General features: G+C 35.9%; 1 protein-coding gene across 10 annotated transcripts in view; it reads right to left on the reverse strand.

The window, feature by feature from the left end:
• Positions 1-22,125, reverse strand: part of Zranb3 (zinc finger RANBP2-type containing 3) — a 237,497-nt gene that overhangs the window by 136,006 nt on the left and 79,366 nt on the right. For 9 of the 10 annotated variants that reach the window (XM_063258994.1, XM_063258998.1, XM_063258989.1 and 6 more), the window contains one exon: positions 10,330-10,348. The exons of the other annotated variant lie outside the window; for it this stretch is intronic. In XM_063258994.1, coding sequence (XP_063115064.1) covers positions 10,330-10,348 — 19 coding nt within the window. The remainder of the gene's footprint in view (positions 1-10,329; positions 10,349-22,125) is intronic. 10 annotated transcript variants of the gene reach the window in all.

Raw genomic sequence — 22,125 nt, forward strand, 5'->3', positions numbered from 1 at the left:
ACCTGGCAACTCACTTAAAAGATGAGAAGAAAAAAGAAATTTAAAGTACCAAAAGTGAAAAGAAGAAGCAAACATATAACTTAAAACATTCCAACTTGGTATGGTAGTGTAAGCCTATAATCCCAGCACTTGAGAGCCTGAGACAGGAAGATTGAGTGTCAAGCCTGGGCTATAACAGTGAGTGCAAGGCCAGTCTGAAATAAATACATAGTGAAACCCTGTCTTAAAAAGGCAAAAACAAACACAAATATCGAAATACCCTAAGAGATTAAAAGATTTAATTTATTTTAGTAGTTAATCTTTAAGTACAAAAAAAGGATAAATCAGGCTCAGTGTTTGTACACTGTTGAAAGAAGTAAAAAATATATAGAAGTCATTTGATAAAAACTTCTATATAAAATTGTTATGACAAAAAAATTCTAAATGTTTAGCTGTCCAAAAAATCTGACTCTCAACAGTATCTCATAAGCTTAAATAAAATTTTAAAACAAGAATAAAATAGTTGTCATTAAAAAATATATTCTAATTTAACTTTCTAATTAGCTTTAAAGACTTTGAAAGAATTATGAGATTAGAACTTGCAGAAAATGTCAAAGACTGAATCATTCTATTGAGAACTGTGGAACATTGGTGAGTAAAAATTGGATAAAGCTTAAGAAGGATACACATTTGTTCTCACTGCAAAACAGAAAAGGACACAAAAATGATTTTAAAAAACAGTTCTTAAACTGTTTCAAAGCAATGTAAGTCTTTTTCAAATAAAATATTACACAGAAATGCTGTATTTGTCAAGCAGAAATGAGGCAGTCATGGCTGAAGCAAAGTAGAGCACTCAGAGTCCTGTGCCCTCAGTTTCAACCTTTGTTTGGTGAAACACAGTGCTATGAAACAAAGTTTGCAAACCATAGAAGGTTGCATGCACAGCCAATAAATTCTTCATTTATCCTTTTTTCATTGCTGGTTTTCTACTTACTTCTTTTACAAGGCCGACCTCAAAGCTACCACCTTCACAAAGCTTTCCAAAGTAGTCAAGATGGAATTAACGGCTCCTTCCAAAATAGTGCCACAGAATTTAAATTATAAACTTCATATCTACCCCACCCCATATACTTTATATATGTCACATAGAGACATGATTCTTCCCTTACTAATTTGATTACAGCAAACAAAAGATGTATTTCTTAATCTATATTTCTAAAACCTTACCAAATAAAAGAACATCAAGAATATTTTTTTTGTTAAACACAAAGAGTAAAAGGTATATTAATAAATGGATAAGAAAAATGTGACTTTAAAATATAGTAGAAAAAGATCTGTATATGACACTCGGTAGGCGTTCTATATGAAAAGTCTAAGGCCTTTAGGTATATTCATAGCTGTTGTTTAGTTCCCAGGATAGCTGTAACAGGAGCCACTAAAGCTGTAAACTCTTCAGGGTCTTAAGTTTGTGAAAACTTAACTTCATTATTCAAAAGGAAAAGTAAGTCAGAGTGATATTGCATTTTATTTTAATAACTCTTATTTTTAAGCAATTTCTATTCATTAAGAACATCCATTTAAGAAAAAGTGCTAAAGTAGGAAAGTATCCAATCCCGTCCTAACGATACATTCAGAAGCACTAGTGAGTAATAACAGTGCATAGGGAAAGATAATAGTATTAATGCTTTGTACCTTTTAAATGCTTATGTGAACATGTGAACTGTATTCCTCCTGGAGGATGCTTTTTTGTCTAATCCCATCTCGGTAGGACTTAACATGCCATAACTGCCACCTCTCTGCTTTTCATTTACAATTTTATCCAAGACTAACGCGTGAACACTGCAATAATCCAGCTGAGCAAAACAGCAAGAACCTCAAGTAAAAATTACATCAGCTTCCAAAGAAATCAGGGGAAACTAGTGTTTAACATAAAATTTTCAAGTTGAACGATGACTGGAACTTACGTAGGAAACTGGAAAGACTGAATTGTACTATTGAAAACTGTGACCACTGATGAGTAAAAATTAGACAAAGCTTAAGACAGATACGTATTTGATCTCATTGCAATATAGAAAAAGAGGATGCAAAAATGATAACAACCTAGAAATGCAGTTTTTAAATTGTTTCAAAGCAATGTAAACAGATATTTTAATAACATTTTTAAAAATCCTTAGGTTGCATGCTTTTGTCTCCTCAAAATTCATACGTTGAAACTCTACCACCAGTGATTATACTAGGAGATGGAAGCTCTGGGAAGTGATTAGACTATAATCACATTCCATGAAAACACTTAGTATCCTGTTTTTAAAAAGTTTCAGGGAACTCTTGACCCTTCTGCCCTGTGAGGACAGAAGAAAACAACTATCTCTGAATCAGGAACTGCACTTCAACAGACTCTTTGTCATGGACTTCTAGCCTCCAAAACTCAGAACTCAATGATAAAAACAGAAACAGTATAATTAAAAACAGGCAAAATAACTATATAGAGAATTCACCATAAAAATGAATAGGCATGGTGGTGCATACCTGTAATGCCAGCACTTGGGAGGCTGAGGCAGCAGGACTGTTTTGAGTTCAAGGCCAGCCTGAGCCACACTGTTAATTGAAGACCAACCTGGACTACACAGTAGAACCTTTTCTCAAAAAACTAAAAAGAATGAATAGAAGCTCAACATCAATGGGAATTAGGGAATTATAAATTAAAATTGATATTCTGCTACACATCAATTAGAATAGCTGAAAAATGATAGTAATTGCTAGAGCAAATGCAGAGCAAGAGGCTTTTTCACTCACTGTTAGTGAAAATAACAAATGCTGCAACTAATATGCAAGATAGTTTAACAGTTGCTGTCAAAAGTAGACACATTCAGAATATAGGTTAATATGGATTGAATTAGGTGCTTCCCTCCAAAAGATGTGTTGAAATCCTAACCTTTAGTACTTTAGGATATAAACCTCCCTGGAAATAAGTTTGTTGCCAATGTACAATAACTACTTTAGAGGTCATAACAAGTGAGCCTTTAATCTTATCTGATTAGTATTCTTAGAAGAGACATAGACAATTCAGGGAGGACATTTTGTGAAGATAGATGCAGAAAATGAAGTGATGCATCTGTAAGCAAAGGAATATCAGCATTTCTGCCCTCCACTGGAAATTAAGAGAGGAACATAAACAAATTCTCCCTCTATAAGGCTTTCAAAAGAAACCAACTAGTGATATCTACTTCAGATTTCTAGCCTCCAGAATAGTGATTAAAGAAATTATTTTGGCTATCTTACCCCTTCAGGATAGCCTACCAGAATGTTATACAGTGGGCTTTTTTTCCTATTTTTACTTGGCCCAAACTCACTCTGCTGAGGCTTTTTCCTATCTTTTTTATCGGTACCAGGGATCGAACTCACGACTGCCTACTTGCAAGGCAGGCTCTTATGCCGCTGAGCTAAATCCCCAGCCCCCGCTTTTTCCTATCTTTAATAAAAATTTGCTATCATTGAAACATTTTTTTTTATCTTGTATCTTTGCAGGAGACAGACACCTCTGTTGCATCCCAGATCTCAAGACCAAAGACAAAACAAATGCAGCCACATCCTAAACACAAACCTTGAGGATTGACATTCTAAATAGGTATATCCTACATACCTTGATCACCTTGAGGAAGCCAGAAGAAACCACCAATTCATATTCATAATGACACAGTTTGGAGTACTTCTTCAGAGCAAGGAAATGCTATAAGTAACTCAGATAGAAATATTATAGGCAGTTAGACAGAGCTCGGCCCTCAAAGGAGCCAATGTAAAAGACCAGATATCTTGTATCTTTGCAGGAGACAGACACCTCTGTTGCATCCCAGATCTCAAGACCAAAGACAAAACAAATGCAGCCACATCCTAAACACAAACCTTGAGGATTGACATTCTAAATAGGTATATCCTACATACCTTGATCACCTTGAGGAAGCCAGAAGAAACCACCAATTCAAACCCCTACAGGCAAAAGCCTTGTTTCCCCTTGCTACCTGACTTGCTTCTCTACTGGATCCCTATTTAAGTAACATTACCAGAACAATTATACTCAATCTTATTGGTTGATCATAGTTCTGTTCCATCTCATGGCTTGTGAGTTCCTGTTTTTCCACACCATAGACCTGCCTCACTTTGGGGTTTTGCTCTGTAAAAATCCCTGGAAAAGGCAGGCTCCTTGGCAACCCATTCAAGACCCTTTCTGTCTCTCTCTCAGACACAGTTTTCTTTCTCTTGATAAATATATTCTGCTCTAAATAAACAAAGAAAGGACTAAATGTGTAAAACATACTGTGAAATAGGAAGAGAATGTTGAAATTGGCGAGAAACTAGGGAGAGAAGGGAGAGAGGAAGGAAGGGAAAAGAAAAAAAGAATAGAAGTAAAACACGGAAAAAAAGTTTTTGTAAATAAGGAGGTGACAAGGGATTGAAGGAAGCACAGCAGAATGGGGGGAAAAAGAATCAAGATATATCATGTAAAGGTACAAATTCCACATGATGAATGTTATAAAGTATGTCTAAAATATACCAATAAAATTAAATTTAAAAAACTAATGACACCTTAGTAGAAGCAAACATACCTAGAATCAAGAAACTTATTTTTTTAAAAAAAGAATCTTTTTGTATCATTCTTTAATAAAATTAACCAAATATTTTTGCAAAAGTGGCTAATCTTAGGACTAAGGGAGGAAATACGAGATGAATGTGGAATATATTATAGTTCCAAAAACTACTCACACACACAAAAAAGCTCAAAGAATAAAAATGAAAATTTCCACAATAAAATGTTTAGTAAACTAAAAGTGGTTCCACTAGCCAAAGTTAAAACAATATTAGCAACAAGGAAAAAAAAGCAGCTAATGGGTTATAAATCAAGGTATAAGGAAAATTTGTGAGTGAATAATGGTACTAATTAAGTGAATGAATGAATAAAATGAATTCCAAATGATACTTTGAAGGAAGTGGAACATTAACTGTTTTTTTTGGTGCAAGTAGTACAAAATTCTTTCTCCCAAAAAATAAGAGTAACTTTGTAGTGGGAAAATCTGACAATGACTACCTCAGGTCAGGTGATCAGCATTAACAGTGAAAAGTCATACCACATCCCCTGATATATGTGATGATAATGTCTCCTTTTCTCTCTGATTTTCTTCCCCAAAACATAAGTCTGATCATAAGGAAAATCCTAATGAATGGATATTCTACAAAAGAGTTAACCATTAATTTTTAAAACTATAGAGGCCTTCAAAAACAAGGAAAGGCTAAAGAACTGTCACAAACAACATAAACCTAAAGAGATATGTAGGAAAAATGGTTATACCTATTTTTGAAATTTTGAAGAATGAATTTACATTCTGCTTTTCTGAGAATGTAAGCCTCTTAAAGTCATTTAGGATTTTCAAATTAATTTACAAAGATTCTTTTAGAACTCATGCTGTTCAAAAAGAGAAATTACTGAGGTTGTCCAAATGTCTATGTCTTCCTTCTCCAATTATACTGCTGAAGTTTTTCAAAGGCAATGCCTATGTTTCTAGTTACAAAATTTAGTTTAAATGAATGCCTACAGAATAAGGAATCTAAACTAGAAACTTAGGTAATTAATTATAAATCAGCCCAAACTGAGAATCCAATGTCAACTTTTTTCACATAGTGTTCATGAATATCTGACTACTGAAGGGAGTTTATATGTCACTAAAACTAAAACCCAAGTAGTTGGAATAATTTTTTAATGGTTCTGTCTTAGTTATTTTTCTCATTGCAGACACAATATACCTGACACCCAAAGTTATAGAGCGAAAGGCTTATTGAGCTCACTGTTTGTAGAGGTTTCAGTCTATAATCAGCTGACTCCAAAGTAGGGTGACAGGGCGGAGGGACAACAGCTCATAGCAGTCGAAGACAGCAAAAGCAACAAGAGAGAATAAGACAATCCTCTTTCTGTCCCTTATATTGTACTGTGTTGTTGAGACACAGTCATGCATAGTTCAGGCTTGCCTTGAACACAGCATAGAGCCCAACCTGACCTCAAATTCAGGGCAAATCTCCTGTCTCAGCCTTCCAAGTGCTGGGATTACAGCCATGTGCTGTCACACCATCTCTGTCTCCTTATACTGTATCCAGTCTACTTAAATTAGAGCAGTGCCAATCCAATGAATGCCCAGCAATAACCCACATTTAATTCCAGCACTGCACTACTAATTAATCACGTATTCTAGATTCAGCTACCTATGCGGGGGGACTATGACCATTTGATGTTTTAGGGGGAAGAAAATCTCAACACAAAGTATAACAGGTTTTATTTCTATTCTTCTTTAAAATAGATGTTTATTTTATTTTTAAGAGAATAAATCCAAACAAAATAAAACAATAAAGCCAATTAAAACAAATCAGTAAAACTGGATGTGGTGGCGCACAGCTATAATCCCAGCACTTGGGAAACTGAGGCAGGATGATCCTTGCAAGTTTGAGACCACTCTGGGCTACAAAGTAAGTTCAAGCCCAGCTTGAACTGCACGGAGAGACCCTGTCTCAAAATTACAAACCCTAAAAAATAAAATAACAAAAAAAAAACACACAAAAAACAATGAAAGTGGTACAGAACTTCAAAACAAGACAACAAAAAATCAACTATGGTTGCTATAATGCCTATTTGTTATCTTCAAAATAGCTACCATGCCATCAGACCTATTAATGTCAAAGAAAATAGAACAGAATAAAACCAATCAAAACAAAACAGTGAAAGTGATACAGAATTTCAAAACAAGATAATAGAAAATTAACAATGGCTACCATAATATATCTTATTATCTTGGAAACAGCTGCCCATATCATGAAATATAATAAAATCAAACCAAACAAAACAGAATAAAACCAATCAAAACAAGACAATGAAAATGCTACATGACAAAAAAAAAAAAAAAAAAAGGGCTGGGGATTTAGCTCAGCGGCATAAGCACCTGCCTTGCAAGCAGGTGGTCATGAGTCTGATCCCCGGTACCAATAAAAAAGAAAAAGACAAAAAAAAAAAAAAAAAAAAAAGAAAATGATACAGGAGTAATAGGGAATTAACAATGGCTACCTCTTTCCTTTTTTAAATGTTTCCTCCCTTTTTACTTTAACAAAATCTACTGAACATTTTGGATCCCATTAGCTTCTTCAGTTTTTTTATATTAGGGAGTCAACATGATGTTCACCCGTGTGATTCTGAACCATTTTACCCTAAAGCATAATCACAAGTTGCATTCATTTACCTACATGAGCCTCATGATTATCCTTCTTTTGCTGAGTAGTTTTCCACTGTATGAAAATGTTGTATCTTATCCATTCTGTGTTGATGGGTATGCTATACCTGCTTTGTTCTGGTTTCCTGTCACATGGAGCATTATTTTCTCTCCTTTGATTTTCAGTCTATGAATTTCAAGCTAATGTGATTCTTATATATCACATATTGATGTATCTTGTTTCTTGACTCACTGTTTTGTTTTTTTCTTTTCTTCTCTTTTACTGGTGAATTGAGGCCACTTACATGAATGGATACAGCCAACATACACTGATTTGTCTCTTCTATGCTTTCTTCATGCCACTGGCTCCCTAGTTTTCCCCTCCATTCAACTGTCTTGCTTGGTGATCCTACTCCTGCTGATCCTGCTGATCCTGGATCAGCGGTCATTTTTTTCTCTCTAGAATATCCTTTAGTACTCTTTGAAGGGTTGGTTTGGTGGTCACAAATTTCTTCAGTTGTTTTTTGTGATAGAAGTATCCTATTTCTCTATTAATTTTGAAAGATAGTTTGCAGTATACATCAATCTGGGTTGAAAGTTGTTTTCTTTCAGGACTTGAAATACTTCACTTCAACCACTTGACTTGATGGTTTGTGTTAAGAAGTCTGCCATAATTCTGATGGGTTTTCTTTTATAGGTGATCTGGTTTTTTTTCTCTAATAGCCTTTAATATTCTGTTCTTGTGCTGAATTTTTGGGATCTTGATTATTATGTCTCATGTAGATTTATTTTGGTTATGGCTAGTTGGAGTTCTATATGCCTCACTTACCTGTGTGTCAGGTCCTTTCCCTATGCTTGAGAAGTTCTCTGCTATTATTTCTGTAAATAGTCCCTTTATATCATTTGTGTTGACTCTGCATTTTTGTTGACACCTATTACTGTTAAATTATTTTTCTTTATGTCATCTTGAAGTCTTTGAATTATTTCCTGATTTCTTGTTATTTTTAAGAGATCTTTCCTTTCACAATCGCTAGCTGTCATCCTGTCTTCAAGATCTGAAAGTCTGTCTTCAGTTTCTTTCAAGGGGTTTGCTGGCTTTCAATGGAGTTTTTAATTTCCTGGATGTCTCTGAGTCTGTTTTAGGCATTGCAGTTCTTCTCCATATTGTTCATTCAAGGCTTCCTTCATTTTCCTATGCTCCTCTTTTTTTTTTTTTTTTTAATCTATGTCTTCTTTAGCTCTGCTCAGCAACCCTTTTACTGTTTTTTTTTTTTTTATCAGTACCGGGGACCGAACTCATGACCATGTGCTTGCAAAGCAGGCACTTATGCCACTGTGCTAAATCCCCAGCCCAACTCTTCTACTGTTTATCATTTCTTCTTTTATCTGAGATATTATTTCAGATCTGATTTCTATAACAGCTTCATGAAGTAGTTTATTTACTTCAGTTGCCATTATTCCAAAACTTTCAGGTATACAACTTCCACTTTCTTCCATGTCCATGTCTTCTGGACTTGTTCTGCTTAGGCTAGAGGCCAGAGACTGCCTTTGGACCTTTTGTCTTGACATTTTCCTGGGCTCCTCTAGACCTGTGGAGTCCCAGGCACTTTTCACACTGGCTACCCATCCATAGTGTAGGGGGGTGAGTCAGGCACCTGGGTTTCTCCTATCCCATGTTCCAGGGGAGATGGCGGGGTGTGCGGCAGGCTTCTCCAGACACTGTGGGCTTCTCCAAGGCATGGCTGGTTAGTTTATCTGGCTCGCACTGGCTACAGGACCCTGAAGGTGATGGTGCTAGCAGACATATAGTGGCAGGGCTGTTTCTTCTCCCCACCTGTGCTGGCTACCCACAGGACAGTCCTGATGGCAGCCTGTATGTACATGAGGGCTGGGCTGCTGGTTCTCCTAGTCCATGTCTATTACCCACGGGAGAGTTACTATGGTAGCCTGCATGCACAAGAGGGCTGGGCTGGATTCTATCCGTGTTCTTTAAAAATTCAGATTCCCAGTATTTCAATTCAAATATATTTTGAAAAGTATGCTGTGTTATTACAGTATTCTTAAAGGCACTATGAAAAACAACAACACATTTCTCAAACTGGTACTAAAAATCAGAACTTTATTGATTTGTACTGTGACACTGCAAAAGTATATGAAGAGTATCATGGTTCATGTAATAGATTCAATTTTGGCAAGAAAACATTAATAAGGTATTTGTAGCGGTTGATTGTGTCAACTTGAGACATTTAGAAGCTTAACTAAATGGGTTTAGCAACTCTATACCCAAGATGTAGAAGACCCACCCTAGTGTGGCTCATCACCTGGAGGTATAAAAGGGAAGGAGGAAGGACGAATGCATTCCATCCTTGGGAGAAGCTCCAGTGTTCACCTTTGGTTTGGATGTCCTCTCCTGGCTTCCAGTGTAGACTCTACAGCTTTCCAGCATAGGCTCTTCAGCCTTTCATCGTAGAGCTTCTGGCCTTCTGTCGCAGACCCATCAGCCTGCTGCTGGTGTGGACTTGCACAAGACACTAGGGTGAACTTCAGACCTTGGATTGAATCCTTCGGCCTCCAGTGCGTAGGCACGCTCTGTACGCCTCTTCATCGGACTTTGTGGCTGACCATTATAAGCCAATCTTGTTGTTTCTTTTACATCTGTATACCCCATATTATATCTGCTCTCTCTAGTAAAACCCTGACTAATACAGTATATATGAAAATACTACTTGAATGTATAAAGAGTCTAGTAATACAAAAATGTTCTTTTAGCTCTGTTTTATATTCAGAAAACAACTGACAACCTTTGTAACAAAATAACCTTTGGAGTAGTACTGTAAAGGATAGAGTTTGCCTTTTGGACAGGTACATTTCAAAGCACACTTACATATCTGTCACTAACGTTAATATCAACATACATTCTACACACGTGCCTTGCAAACACACATACACAAATACACACACACATTCACACACATTCATGTTCAATCTTTCTCTAACCACTCCATTCCCCATTTCTTTTTTCTCCCTCTTCTTACAGACATATCATCATATAGAAAACAGAAGACAGTAAAAACCAGTGTATGACTATAAAATACAAGAAAGCACTTACTTCATCAGCCACCATACACCTGAAAAAAAAAACAAATTAATTTTTTAATCATCCAAGGCAATCAATCATTTTAAAAGTTCTGATTATGGGGCTGGGGATTTAGCTCAGCAGCATAAGCGCCTGCTTGCTAAGCACTAGGTCGAGAGTTCAATCCCCAGTACCAAAAAAACAAAACAAAACAAAAGTTCTGATTATGGAGCTCGCCATAAGTAGTTTACCAATGCTATGTCAGAGAGTGATGTTTATAAGTGTGCATGAGAACATGGACCAGTGCTGAATTGATAACTCGAGCTTCAAAGAGTGTATGACTATGTGGAGTGCTTCATATGTGTTATTTTTATAATGAGGAATGTCTTATCAAATTGTGATTTCTACATTTTGCTGAACGCTCCCCCCACCCCATTCTCTATCAACAAAGTCTCACTGCATATGTTGCTCAGGCTGGTCTCTAACAATCTATCCTCTCTCCTTTATTAAGCTCCCCAGTAGCTGGAACTACAGAGGTACACCTTCATGCCTGCCTTCTGGTATATTAATTTTAGAAGTAAATTCTATCTAATGATGATAGTATAAATTAAGTTTCAAACTAAAAGAAAAACTAAAGAGAAAAAGAAAGAATGGGTCAGGATCATGCGTCTGTTCAAGGCAATGAGTACCTCATAAAGGAAAAAAAAGTACTGAACAGCAAGAAATAAGGTCTTCATTTCTATTTTATTCTTCCTTCATTCCTAATAGTTTTAACTTTACACATCTTTTAAAACATATTACAAAATAAAAAATTGGAATTTGGGATTAAGTACATTAATATATGACAGAATAAAAAGAGTTTATTATTCAAGAGGTACTAAAGAAGAAAACTCTGTCCAGTCTCTATTTCTCAGTGTTCCAGATACTGACTACTAAGGAGACAAAAAGTTATTAATTTCTTATTTAGATTTCTAGAAATATCCTTTATCAGTGCAAATTATTTTACATGTGTTTCATAGATAACATGATTTATACATTTCTTAATCTTATATAAGATCTAAAATGTATATAAAAGTACACAAAATAGTATTATACTGACTTAAAGGCTAAAAAAAGAGAAAAATTAACTTTGGTTGGAAATGAGAAAAGCCCCTTTGGCAAATGACAAATATACTATATCTACTTAGTTCAGGCTCTTCATAGTGTCTTGGATAGCCGAACCACTGCTTCCTGGAAAAGCTCAACTGGAATCCTCAGCTGCTCTTAATTCTCCTCCTAGCTCTTATTCTTGCCTTAGTACCTTCTCCTCTCCCTGCTCTCCTTGATGTTGAATATTTACTCATTATTAGATCTTGTCTCACCTAAATTCATAAGGTTCTTATGCATTATCAAATTTTCAAGTATCAACTATATACAAGTCCTAAATTGATATATTAGGCCATTAGAATACGTTTCAGTTCTATAGCTAAAAACATATACCAGCTACCTACAATGAATATAATTCATTACATACTACAAAAATAAATAAATAAAATTTTAAGCCCTTTTGGCCACTTTTACACAGATATTTTGAAGTTACTATAGCTGTATTTTCCCCCAAATAAAACCTAACTGGAAAATAAGCCCAGCATGAGATTTTAGGATGCTCATAATATAAATCGTGCCCCAAAATAAGCTTTAGTTAAGATCATCAGCCAGGTGGATGCATTTAATACATCCATTGTAACACACAGCACACATACTGAATTATAAAATAAGATTAATAATGTAATTAAATATAAGTAATACTGATATTAATACTTAAAATAAATGATAATATACATTATAATTAAGTATTTGTAAATAACTGAACAGGAGCATTTGGACAAGAGGTAAACACCTACATAGACAGATGAATTCAAGACTTATTGCTGAATGATCACTTGGAGTAGCGCAGAGACTGCACAAATAATGTGCTCCATTAATAATGAATGGACATAGCTATGTCAAATATGAATCTTCATAATTCAATAGGTCATGTGTGGTAAGTGATGTACTATATGCACTCATGTGAAATAAACATTATCTGAATCTTAGTGTCTCCAACTTTTCATCACTTTTGTGGGGCCTATCATTTTTTTTTTTTTTTTGTCTTTTTGTCAGATCGAACTCACAATTGCCTGCTTGTAAGGCAGGCGCTTATGCCACTGAGCTAAATCCCCAGCCCCTGAGCCTATTATCCTTAACCCTCGTCATTTTTGTAGCTACTCCTGTATCCTAACTCTTCACTTAACACTTGACTTAATGGAATTTTTGTGAAGTCTAGCTTGGTAGAGGTCATGATTTGAGTGAAGAATTCATGGGATAAAATCACTAAGCTGGGTCTGGTGACTCATGCCTGTAATCCCAGCAATAGGGAAGCTGAAGCAGGAGGATCTTTGCGAGTTTGAGACCAGCCTGGGCTGCAAAATGAGCTCAAGGCCAGCCTGAACTGCATAGTGAGAGCCTGTCTCAAAACAAAACAAAACAAAACAAAACAAAACAAAACAAAACAAAAAAAACACTGACTACTATGTTGCCAATGCACTACAAACAGACTACATGGACAAGAAGTGTACATTTAAGAAGAGCTGTGTTGCTGGACATGAGAGATTGGAGCCAATGATTCTATAGGAAAGAGAGCTGCAAGAAATTCAGGCCAAAATTGGGGTTTAAACAGTTATATTCATACTCCAGAAGATGACATGAATGTATCTGAATGAATGTAGATTTCTATACACAAATAAATGTAGATGTTGTACATAGAAAACTATGCCATTCCCCGAAAATAAGCCCTATTACATTGTTTGGAGCAAAAATTAATATATAAGGCCCAGGCTTATTTTCAGGAAAACGTAGTACATATAATGTATATTGATATTTGAAACCAAAGTTGCCTACATTTGAAAAACAATTTAAAGGGATTGTCAAAACAATTAAGTATGTGATTCTTACACTTTGGTCAGAAATTTCTGTATTGAGAATTATGAAACAACAGTATTTGTTTTGGGTGCATAGCAAGTTGTATTTAGCATAAAGCACTGCTGTTATACAAAAGCACATAGTTATTATTTATTTATTTATGCACCAAACTTTTTAGTGTCATTCATTTTATGACAATGATTAGCCAGGTAAATCAAGCTGTGATCAAATAAAGGAAGACAGTATGTTGTAAATGGAAGGGTACCGAAAGTATTGTTATTGCTATGATGATAACAACTTCTGTGCAATATAAACCAAATAACTTTGTTCACTTGTAAAAATATATTGGCAATGGTGTAAAGGAGTAGCAGAGGAAAGAAACTTCATATTAGCTATTATCACTGAAGGAAATGTGATTGTTTTTGCTTCTGTTTTTTTTGTGATATTTTTTTCCAGAACGACTTTTTTAAAGACTGTTTTTTATTTTATATGTTTTTACTATAATTTTTGTCTTTTTTTTTAAAGCATACAACAGAACAAGTCAGAATAAAGCCAACTAAGATCGTATAGTGAAATTGGTACAGCAAGGTTACCGGGATAACAGTAATAGGTATCACAGTATATTTTGGTATCTTTATAATAATTGTTCTTTCAATCACGTATAGCAAAATGAGATGAAATATAGAACACTATAGAACTTATCAAAACAGAATATTGAATAGAGCAGTACCATTAATCAGAAAAGAGCAAAACAGTAATAAAAATATTTGCCTTCAAAGAAATGGTAGAAGGAAGTCCCCCTTATTTGCTATGGCCAACTTCCCAGGAGATGCTCAGATTTCTGGTTCCCATTTGCTAATGGGTGTGTGGGGGGGGGGGTAAGGGAAGTGGGATATTTGATTCTAGGCCATGTAGCAGTAGGTTCACTATTGCTAAACAGGGAGGCAGCATGGTCATTTGTATTCACAGCGTCCTCAGTTCCAACATGGCGTGGATCTCAGGAGACACTGCTGGTTCTCCCCCTGGAAGAACTGCAGTCTGCCACCCTGCCTCCGCACACCAGGGAGGTGAGGTGCTTGCTTGGCTTCCCAGAGTCCTAAGTTCCAACATGGCACAGCTCTCAGGAGACACTGCTGGTTCTCCCCCAGGAAGGGCTGCAGTCTGCCACCCTGCCTCCGCTTACCAGGGAGCTTTGTGATTAACTTTTAAAAACTGGTTTTAAAAATGTTTCCATTAGGATGCAGAAAAAATTTAAAAAGTCCAACACATATTCAAAATCACTGAAGGGAATGAATATATTATATAATACATAATAAGAAAAGGATGTTCCCTGGTTGGTTAATTCAGTAATCTACTCATCTTTCTTTCTTTTTTTTTTTTTAATTTTATTTAAGGAAAAAAAAAGCAGAGAAATGGTACAAGTTAGACAGATTTACAGAAAAAAATAAACAGTAGGAAATCACTAGTTAATGGATTACATATTGTCATCTTAGAGATAATTGTTCAAGTCACAAAATTAAAGCTTGTAAAGTGGACATTCCAACAGTGAGACTGCAAACAGTTCTGTTCAATGATCCAACAAAACTCAGTAATATCATTATCTATCTTATACACTTAAATATACATGCAGTTATATCGTTTAGAGCACTTTCTTTTCCTCTCTTTTGTACAATGACAATTACACATTTTGGGTTTTGTTGCTCCCACAGTTCTTATTACTTTTTTGGAAGGGAGCAGAACCAAATGTGACATAACAAAACAGAGTCAATCAAATCGAAAGGGTGGACATAATAGATAATGTAAAAGCATAATACAAGGTGATCAACAATGGTTACCATAATGCCTCCTGCTATCTCTAATAGAATTGCCTATATCATCAGTTATAATAAAATTGAACAAAACAGTAAAGAACAAAACTGACAAAACCAAAACATTGGAGACATTATAGGTCTTCAAAAGTAGATAATAGTCAACGAGAATGGGCGTCATGATGAATCTCACTATCTTCACAGCTGTTGCTTAAACTTTTGAACCTGGTACTATCAAGCAAAACAGAATAGGGGGACATCAGTCAAAAACAAGATGGTGAGAGTAATACAGGGCTTTAAATCAAGATAATGGAAAGTCAAAGTGGGTTACTATAATATATCCTGCTATTTTTTTATTTTTCCCTTAATTAAAAGGATAAAAATAAAAAAGTAAATAATGAAGTGGAGATTGAGATAAAAGAGGGCATAACAGCAAAACAGCGCAGATCAAAACATAACCATTTAAGCAGAATAGTGTTTCACCTCAAGATAATCCTGACATAAAAGTAGTTACCATATTGTCTCTTTCCTTGAAATCTTTGAGTATAACTTCGTATACTGTAGCATCAAATATATCAAACAATGTAAAACCATTTAAGAGAATGACAGCATTACAGGGTATTTAGAATCAACTAACAGAAAATGAACAATGGTTTCTGTATAATCTCCTTGTCTTTCAAAGTTTTTGCTTATACTATCATACATAATAAAATCCAGTAAGATACAACATGCTAAGACCAATGGAGGCAGAAGAAAAAAAGCTTGATGACACTCAAAACAAGATGATACTAAATCAGTATTACCTATTAAGATGTCATTTTCTCCAAAATAGCTGTTCCTATCATCCAATCTTCTCTGCCTCATTTCTGTTGAGCTCCTTTTCTGTCATTAGTTGTCAGTTTGTCTTCTTCATTTTGTTTTCTGCTCCATTCATTGTGGCCTCTCTGCCACTATTTCTGGATTCTTTGTAGTTTTCTTTTTTAGAATATCCTGTAGTATTCTCTGTAGAGTTGAATTGGTGGTTGCATATTCCCCTAGTTCCTCTTTATCCTGGAAGCACCTTGTTTTTCCATCAATTTCCAGGGATAGTTGTGCAGGATATATCAATCTTGGCTGGAGATTATTATCTTTCAAAGCTTGAATTATTTCCCCCCACGTTCTTTGTGATTTGATGGTTTGTGCAGAGAAATGTGCTGTAATTCTGATGGGTGTTCCCTTGTAAGTGATCTGTTTCTTGTCTCTGACAGCTTTTAATATTCTGTTCTTGTATTGAATTTCTGGAATTTTACTTATTATATGCCTGGGTGTTGCTCTGTTTGGGTTGTAGGTGGCTGGGTCCTGTATGCTTCATACAACTGAGTATCTTTACCTTTTGCTAAATTAGGAAAATTCTTCTGGATTATTTCTATGAGTAGCTTTTGTAGTTCATTTGTTTGTGTCCCTACTTCTTCTTTTATGTTCTTAATTCTTAAGTTATGGATCCTCTTATCATCTTCTAGTCTTTGTATTATTGCTGTTTGTTTCTTTGTTACTTTTAAGTTTTTCATTTCATTCTCCCATATTACAAATCTGTCCTCCAGTTCAGACAGTCTGTCCTTAGTTTCTTTCAAGCTGTTATGCCAGTTTTCGATAGAGTTTTTAGATTTCTGGTAGTCTCTTTGAAGCTGCTTCACGTATTCTATGCTTTCTCTATTTTCTCCATCAAACAATTCTCCTCTCTTTTTCTGTTCTTCCATTCCACCATCTGTTTTTTCTTGGGCGGTGCTTAGCATTTCTCTAACTATTCTGCTTATTTCTAGCTTCAGGTCATTAATAACTTCATTCCTGAACTCATCTATGAGGCTCTCTAGATGGCGCTTTATGTCTATTGGTGCGGTGTCCGCTATTGCCTGTTTCTCAGGATTGGGGGCCGAAGGGCCTTTCTTGTCGCTCCCTCTTCCCATATTCTTTGTTCCTTATATATGCAAGCATATATAGGAGGCCCGGCTTCCTTCCCTGTCAGCCACAGTCTGATTGAATTGCGCCGGCTAGGTGTTCCCACCCACCGCAGGGCACCAGGAAGTTGCAGACCAGGCAGCCAATGCGGGGCCCGCCCCTCTAGGTCAATCTACCTTCAGGAGCTGGGACCTGGGCTGTGCTAGCCCACTGGGTCTCAGCCAGCAGCGTCACGTAGACTAGGCACTTCTCACCAATCCCGCTTGAGAGGGGGATACGTGGCTGAAGTCACTGTAGTGCCCTGTGCCTGCAAGTCTGCCTGGCCCCACAATGTCCTCTGTTGGAGTCTCCTGGACCGTGGCAGAGTCCCAGTTTTCCCTCACTCACGGGAGGTGGATGCACGGCTCCCCGCCCGTCCCGCTCTCAACTCCTTTCACCGATTCCCATTCTCAGAGCTTTTGCGCATCTCTCTCCCTGCCGAGCTGATGTAGAAACCCAAATCGTGGCTTCCAATGCCACGGGCTCCAGCTTCCACAACACTGAGTCTTTTCTGTTCCTGTTATAGCACCAGGATTGCATTCCAAGTTGGTTTCTCTCAGCCCAGTTCGTTCTTGGGTCAGCAGGGCATATCTCCACTTGCTTATGATTCCTTACTCCACACCATTCCTGAATTCTAAGCTGGTTCTTTCAGAGAGCCTCCATAGCTGCTGCTATCTGTCCGCCATGTTCTCCCGGAAGTCCCTACTCATCTTTCTATTCAGCCACCCTTTGTAGCTCCACACATTGTATCATTAGCCATCTATGTCAGGTATACCCAAAGAATTCTAGAGTCTGTTACTAGAGAAGGAAGGCAAAAAGGCTTTTAGCTACAACCACCTACACTTACGGGTGTTAGAACCTTGAAAAACACAATTAAAATAAGATTTAGTATTCTGTTTATTTTAGTTTCTTTCACTCATTAAGAAACATCAGTCATGTACAGGAAAGGCATAAAAGTGTATTATAATTTCAAGGTAAACAAGAGATGCAGAGTAATATAAATAAATCCTTTATATATGCCAAAAACCTAATGAAATTTTTAAAAGAATTGCCTTTTCTGTACAAGAGCTTTACAAAAATTAAACTAATGCCTCATGCTTGGTAATATATTGAAAATATGCTTCATTAGTGTGACTCCATTAGCACAAAATTGCTCCATAACTTTTACTAATAAAAAGCAAAAGAGAAAATAAGTATCTATATCCTCCTAAATAGAGGAAAAAAGTATCTATCTCAACTGTTTTGAAAGAATTAGTTTTTATGATGCATAATAATTCCCACTGAGCTATTAAATCACATATTAGGCTTTACAAATTGCTTACTTATAAAACTGCAGGGCCTCCTAAATCGAAAAGTTGCCTAGGCTGGTCTCAAACTTCTGATCTTCTAGCTTCAGCCTGCTAGGGTGTTAGGGATTATAGGTGTGCCACTATGCCCAGCAGCGTCAACACTATTTTAGCAAGCTTTCACCACATAGCAACTTCTCCTAAGGCCTCATTAGCCACATCAGTCAAGTAACCGAGTCTTGGAAAGGAATGCTAGAAAAGAAGGCTTTCAGTTAATCACACAGACAGTCCCCTATCTAAAATACGTTAGTAAGGAAGAAAGTAATGAGGGATATTTGAAAAAACAAAAACAAAAAAGTTCTGCCACAACTTTCAAAGCCAAATTTACAAGGGGTGAAGTGGAAGCACTATGGCTACCTATACAACATAATGAATAAGTCAGCTCTAGGTGTTATTGAGGTCAGTGTTACTCAAGTCCACATAATCAGGAAGAAAAATTCATTTTTACAACATTAGTTACTGATAATAAAGTCTTGAAGCAAAAAAAAAAATTGATTTCCTCATTACTATGATGTTCTGTATGCTTATACCTCTATATGCCAGACAAGATCTCAATTAGTCCAATCTACTCTATCAAACTATAATTATATTTATTTTATTCACTCAGCAGTCTACAATAAAAAGTACTTCAATGTGGGTGTGAGGGGAGGAATTTCTTATGAAATTCTAAATGCAAAAATAGACAATCAGATACCTGACTTTAAAGTAGTTCTCCAGATGATCTAGAATATTATTGTGATATTTTTTTTAATTTTAGTCTAAATAAAAGAGAATTCAAAGATCCTTAAAACAAGAGTTCAACATTACTGCTCATGGGGCCAAAGGTGTAGCAAAGCGGTATTTTCTTAGCATGAGCATCCTGGGTTCAATCCACAGCACTAAAAGCATTAAAGAGAAGAGGAGAGGAGAGGAGAGGAGAGGAGAGGAGAGGAGAGGAGAGGAGAGGAGAGGAGAGAGAAGAGGAGAGAAGAGAAATATTGTCCATAGGCCAAATCCAGCTCAGTAATTATTTCTGTAAATACAGTTTTTATTGAAATGCAACTCAATTGAACAAATTGATACTGGCAGCTTTTTTGGTACAATCACAGAGTTGAGAAGTTCTGAAAGGGTTATATGGCTTGTAAGGTCCAAAATATTTACTATCAGAAGAAACTTCCAAAACCTTTGCCTTTTAATATACCCATACCCATTTCTTAACAATTAATGATGTAAAGAAAATTTCCATTACAGTGCTAAAAGTTAGTAACTTAACAAAATGTGAATCTATTATAAGAATGAACATATAAAGCCCACACCAACAGAATATAGGAATAAGTTTAGTCTCAAGTCTCAGGCTTTAATAAAAAAAACCGAATTTGGGCCAGGAATATAGCTCAGTGGCACAGTGCCTGTCTGGCATGCATGAGGACCTGAGTTTGATTCCTGGTTCCCGCTCCAAAAACAAAAACAAAACAAAAAACCTGAATCACTATGAGTTTAGAATTGAAGAAAATACAAAGTAATCACTGAAAAGCAATTTAGGCCCCATGTATACAGAAAAGGGTACAATGTCACAGAGACTGCCAATTAGAGAAAAAGTATTCTTAAACTCACAGACTCTTGTGTTTTATCCTCCTTAGCCAAGTAGCAATATATCTTTTTCAAATTCAGGTAATTAGCCTTTTTTATAATTTACCACTAAAATTATAACTATTACAAGCGGAAAAAAAAAGACTATTGAGCAATGTAATATTTTTACTGTAACATTTTAAAAATTTATTTTATGATTTAAGATACCGGAGATAAACCTGCTATCAAACTTTCTATGCCTCTCCTTCAAGAATATAAGTTACATGCCTACAAAAAGCTAAAATAAGAATCAAGATGTGGTAGTCAGCCAACTCCAGCTTACACATACACATCTTCATTACTTTCTGGGTACAACTTAATAAACCTTACTTTAAACCTCAAAGCTGTTTTTGTTTTGCGTCCGATGAGAGGATACATATTTTAAAAACCAAGAGCTGGATGTGGTGGTCCATGCCTATAATCCCAACACTCTGAGAGGGTGAGACAGAAGGATCTCCAGTTTGAGCCTCAACAAATTCTAGTGACTTACCAAGATACTGTCTCAAAATTTAAAAAAATAACAACAAAACAAAAATCCTTTTAATGGGTTGAGGATATTATTTTAAGCATACCTCCATCAGAAAACAGTTAAATTAGAACTAGATTGCTGGGTGAAAACTTGAAAGATTTTAGAAAGAGTTTTAAGAAGTAGTGAAGGGCATCTTATAGGTTTAAGTTTTTGTATGTTTCCTGATTTATTTAGTAGTAAGGGGCTATGTTATATTCTTTAGTGGTTTCTTGTGTTTATTAGTTTGTTACTTTTGTGTATTTGTTCTCTCAGTGGCTCTGATATAATAATTCTCTCTCTCCTTCAGCTCCCCATCTAGATTCTTCACTTCAAACCTCTGAAACAATGTTATTAATATCTCATTATTGTTTTTCCAAACACATTAAACTGTTCCAACAAAGTTTTTAAAATTTCCAATACTTGTCTTCCTCACAGTCATTCTAGTCTTCGCTAGCATTACTTCTCAATTTTCCTCATAAGCCTTGGGCTCTTCCAAATCTTACCTAACCTGTTGTGCTTCCTGTTGGCAAGTGCTGACAACCAGGTAGCTTTCCTCACTCACGAATTTAACCTCCTTTCTCCCCTATCTCGCCCTTGCCCCTACAAATATCCTCTGAAAGCTCTTAATACTAATCTTTCAGCTCAACTTAAAGTACCCAGTAAAATCAAGATCTCACATCAAACTTTTCTTCTTACCTACTCCTCTTCCCCACATTCAAATCTTGTCCTTAGGGTCTGATATTACTCATCTAACAACCAACTTTCCATCTCTTCACCCTTCCTCACTTACCTCATTTCAGAAAAACTACAAATAATAAACTTTCATCACAGTGTACACAGAGGAGAGATAAGAGGGAAGTGTGTATAAGAACCATTATAGAGAAGTGTTGTAAGATTGAACTATAGATGCTGTTACAACCAGAAGTAACTCAGCAAAACAGAAGGACAGAGTTCAAATCATTTCACATAAATAACAGAGGAGTAAATACTACTAGTGGACACACAAAGCTAAAAAATAATCATAGGAAGGAAACATCCTACTAAAAAATCTCCAGATAAACCACAAACTCTTTTAATTTTTCTAGTCCCCAATTTGCAGTACCCCTAAATAAAGGAAAGGATAAAGGAAGAGGGCATATATATTAAAATTATATATTTTTTATAGCAGGAATAAAAAATACATGAGTTTAAAAAGCAAATGAATCAACAGTTCACAGCAATCTCACTCAATGTGTTCAAGATGAATTACAGGGAAATAGGAAAAAAACTGGACAAGCTAATCAAAACAGTTTAAATTTAGAGTAACAGACTCAACAAGGCTATGAAAACCTTAAAAATGTCAGACAAAAATACCAGAAATTTAAAACTTACAAAATTCATAAATTGTAGAAATGATCAAAATGAAGAAAGCATATTTAATACTGAAATCAAAAGAGTGAATTACAATATGTGAAGAATTCAAAGAAGCCAGAAAGAAAATAAGAGAATAAGAGATCATCCAGCACCCAGAAGATGACAATTAGAAGATCAATGGGGCCAGCGATTTAGCTCAGCAGACAGAAGCACCTGCCTGACAAGCACTAGGTTATGAAGTTGATCCCTGGTACCTAAAAAAAAAAAGAGGAGAAGATCATCTAGGGCTAAC

This window comes from Cavia porcellus, unplaced genomic scaffold, assembly GCF_034190915.1.
Source record: "Cavia porcellus strain 051 isolate PalLab524CR breed Dunkin Hartley unplaced genomic scaffold, mCavPor4.1 scaffold_12, whole genome shotgun sequence".
In the NCBI taxonomy this organism is placed as follows: Eukaryota; Metazoa; Chordata; class Mammalia; order Rodentia; family Caviidae; genus Cavia; species Cavia porcellus.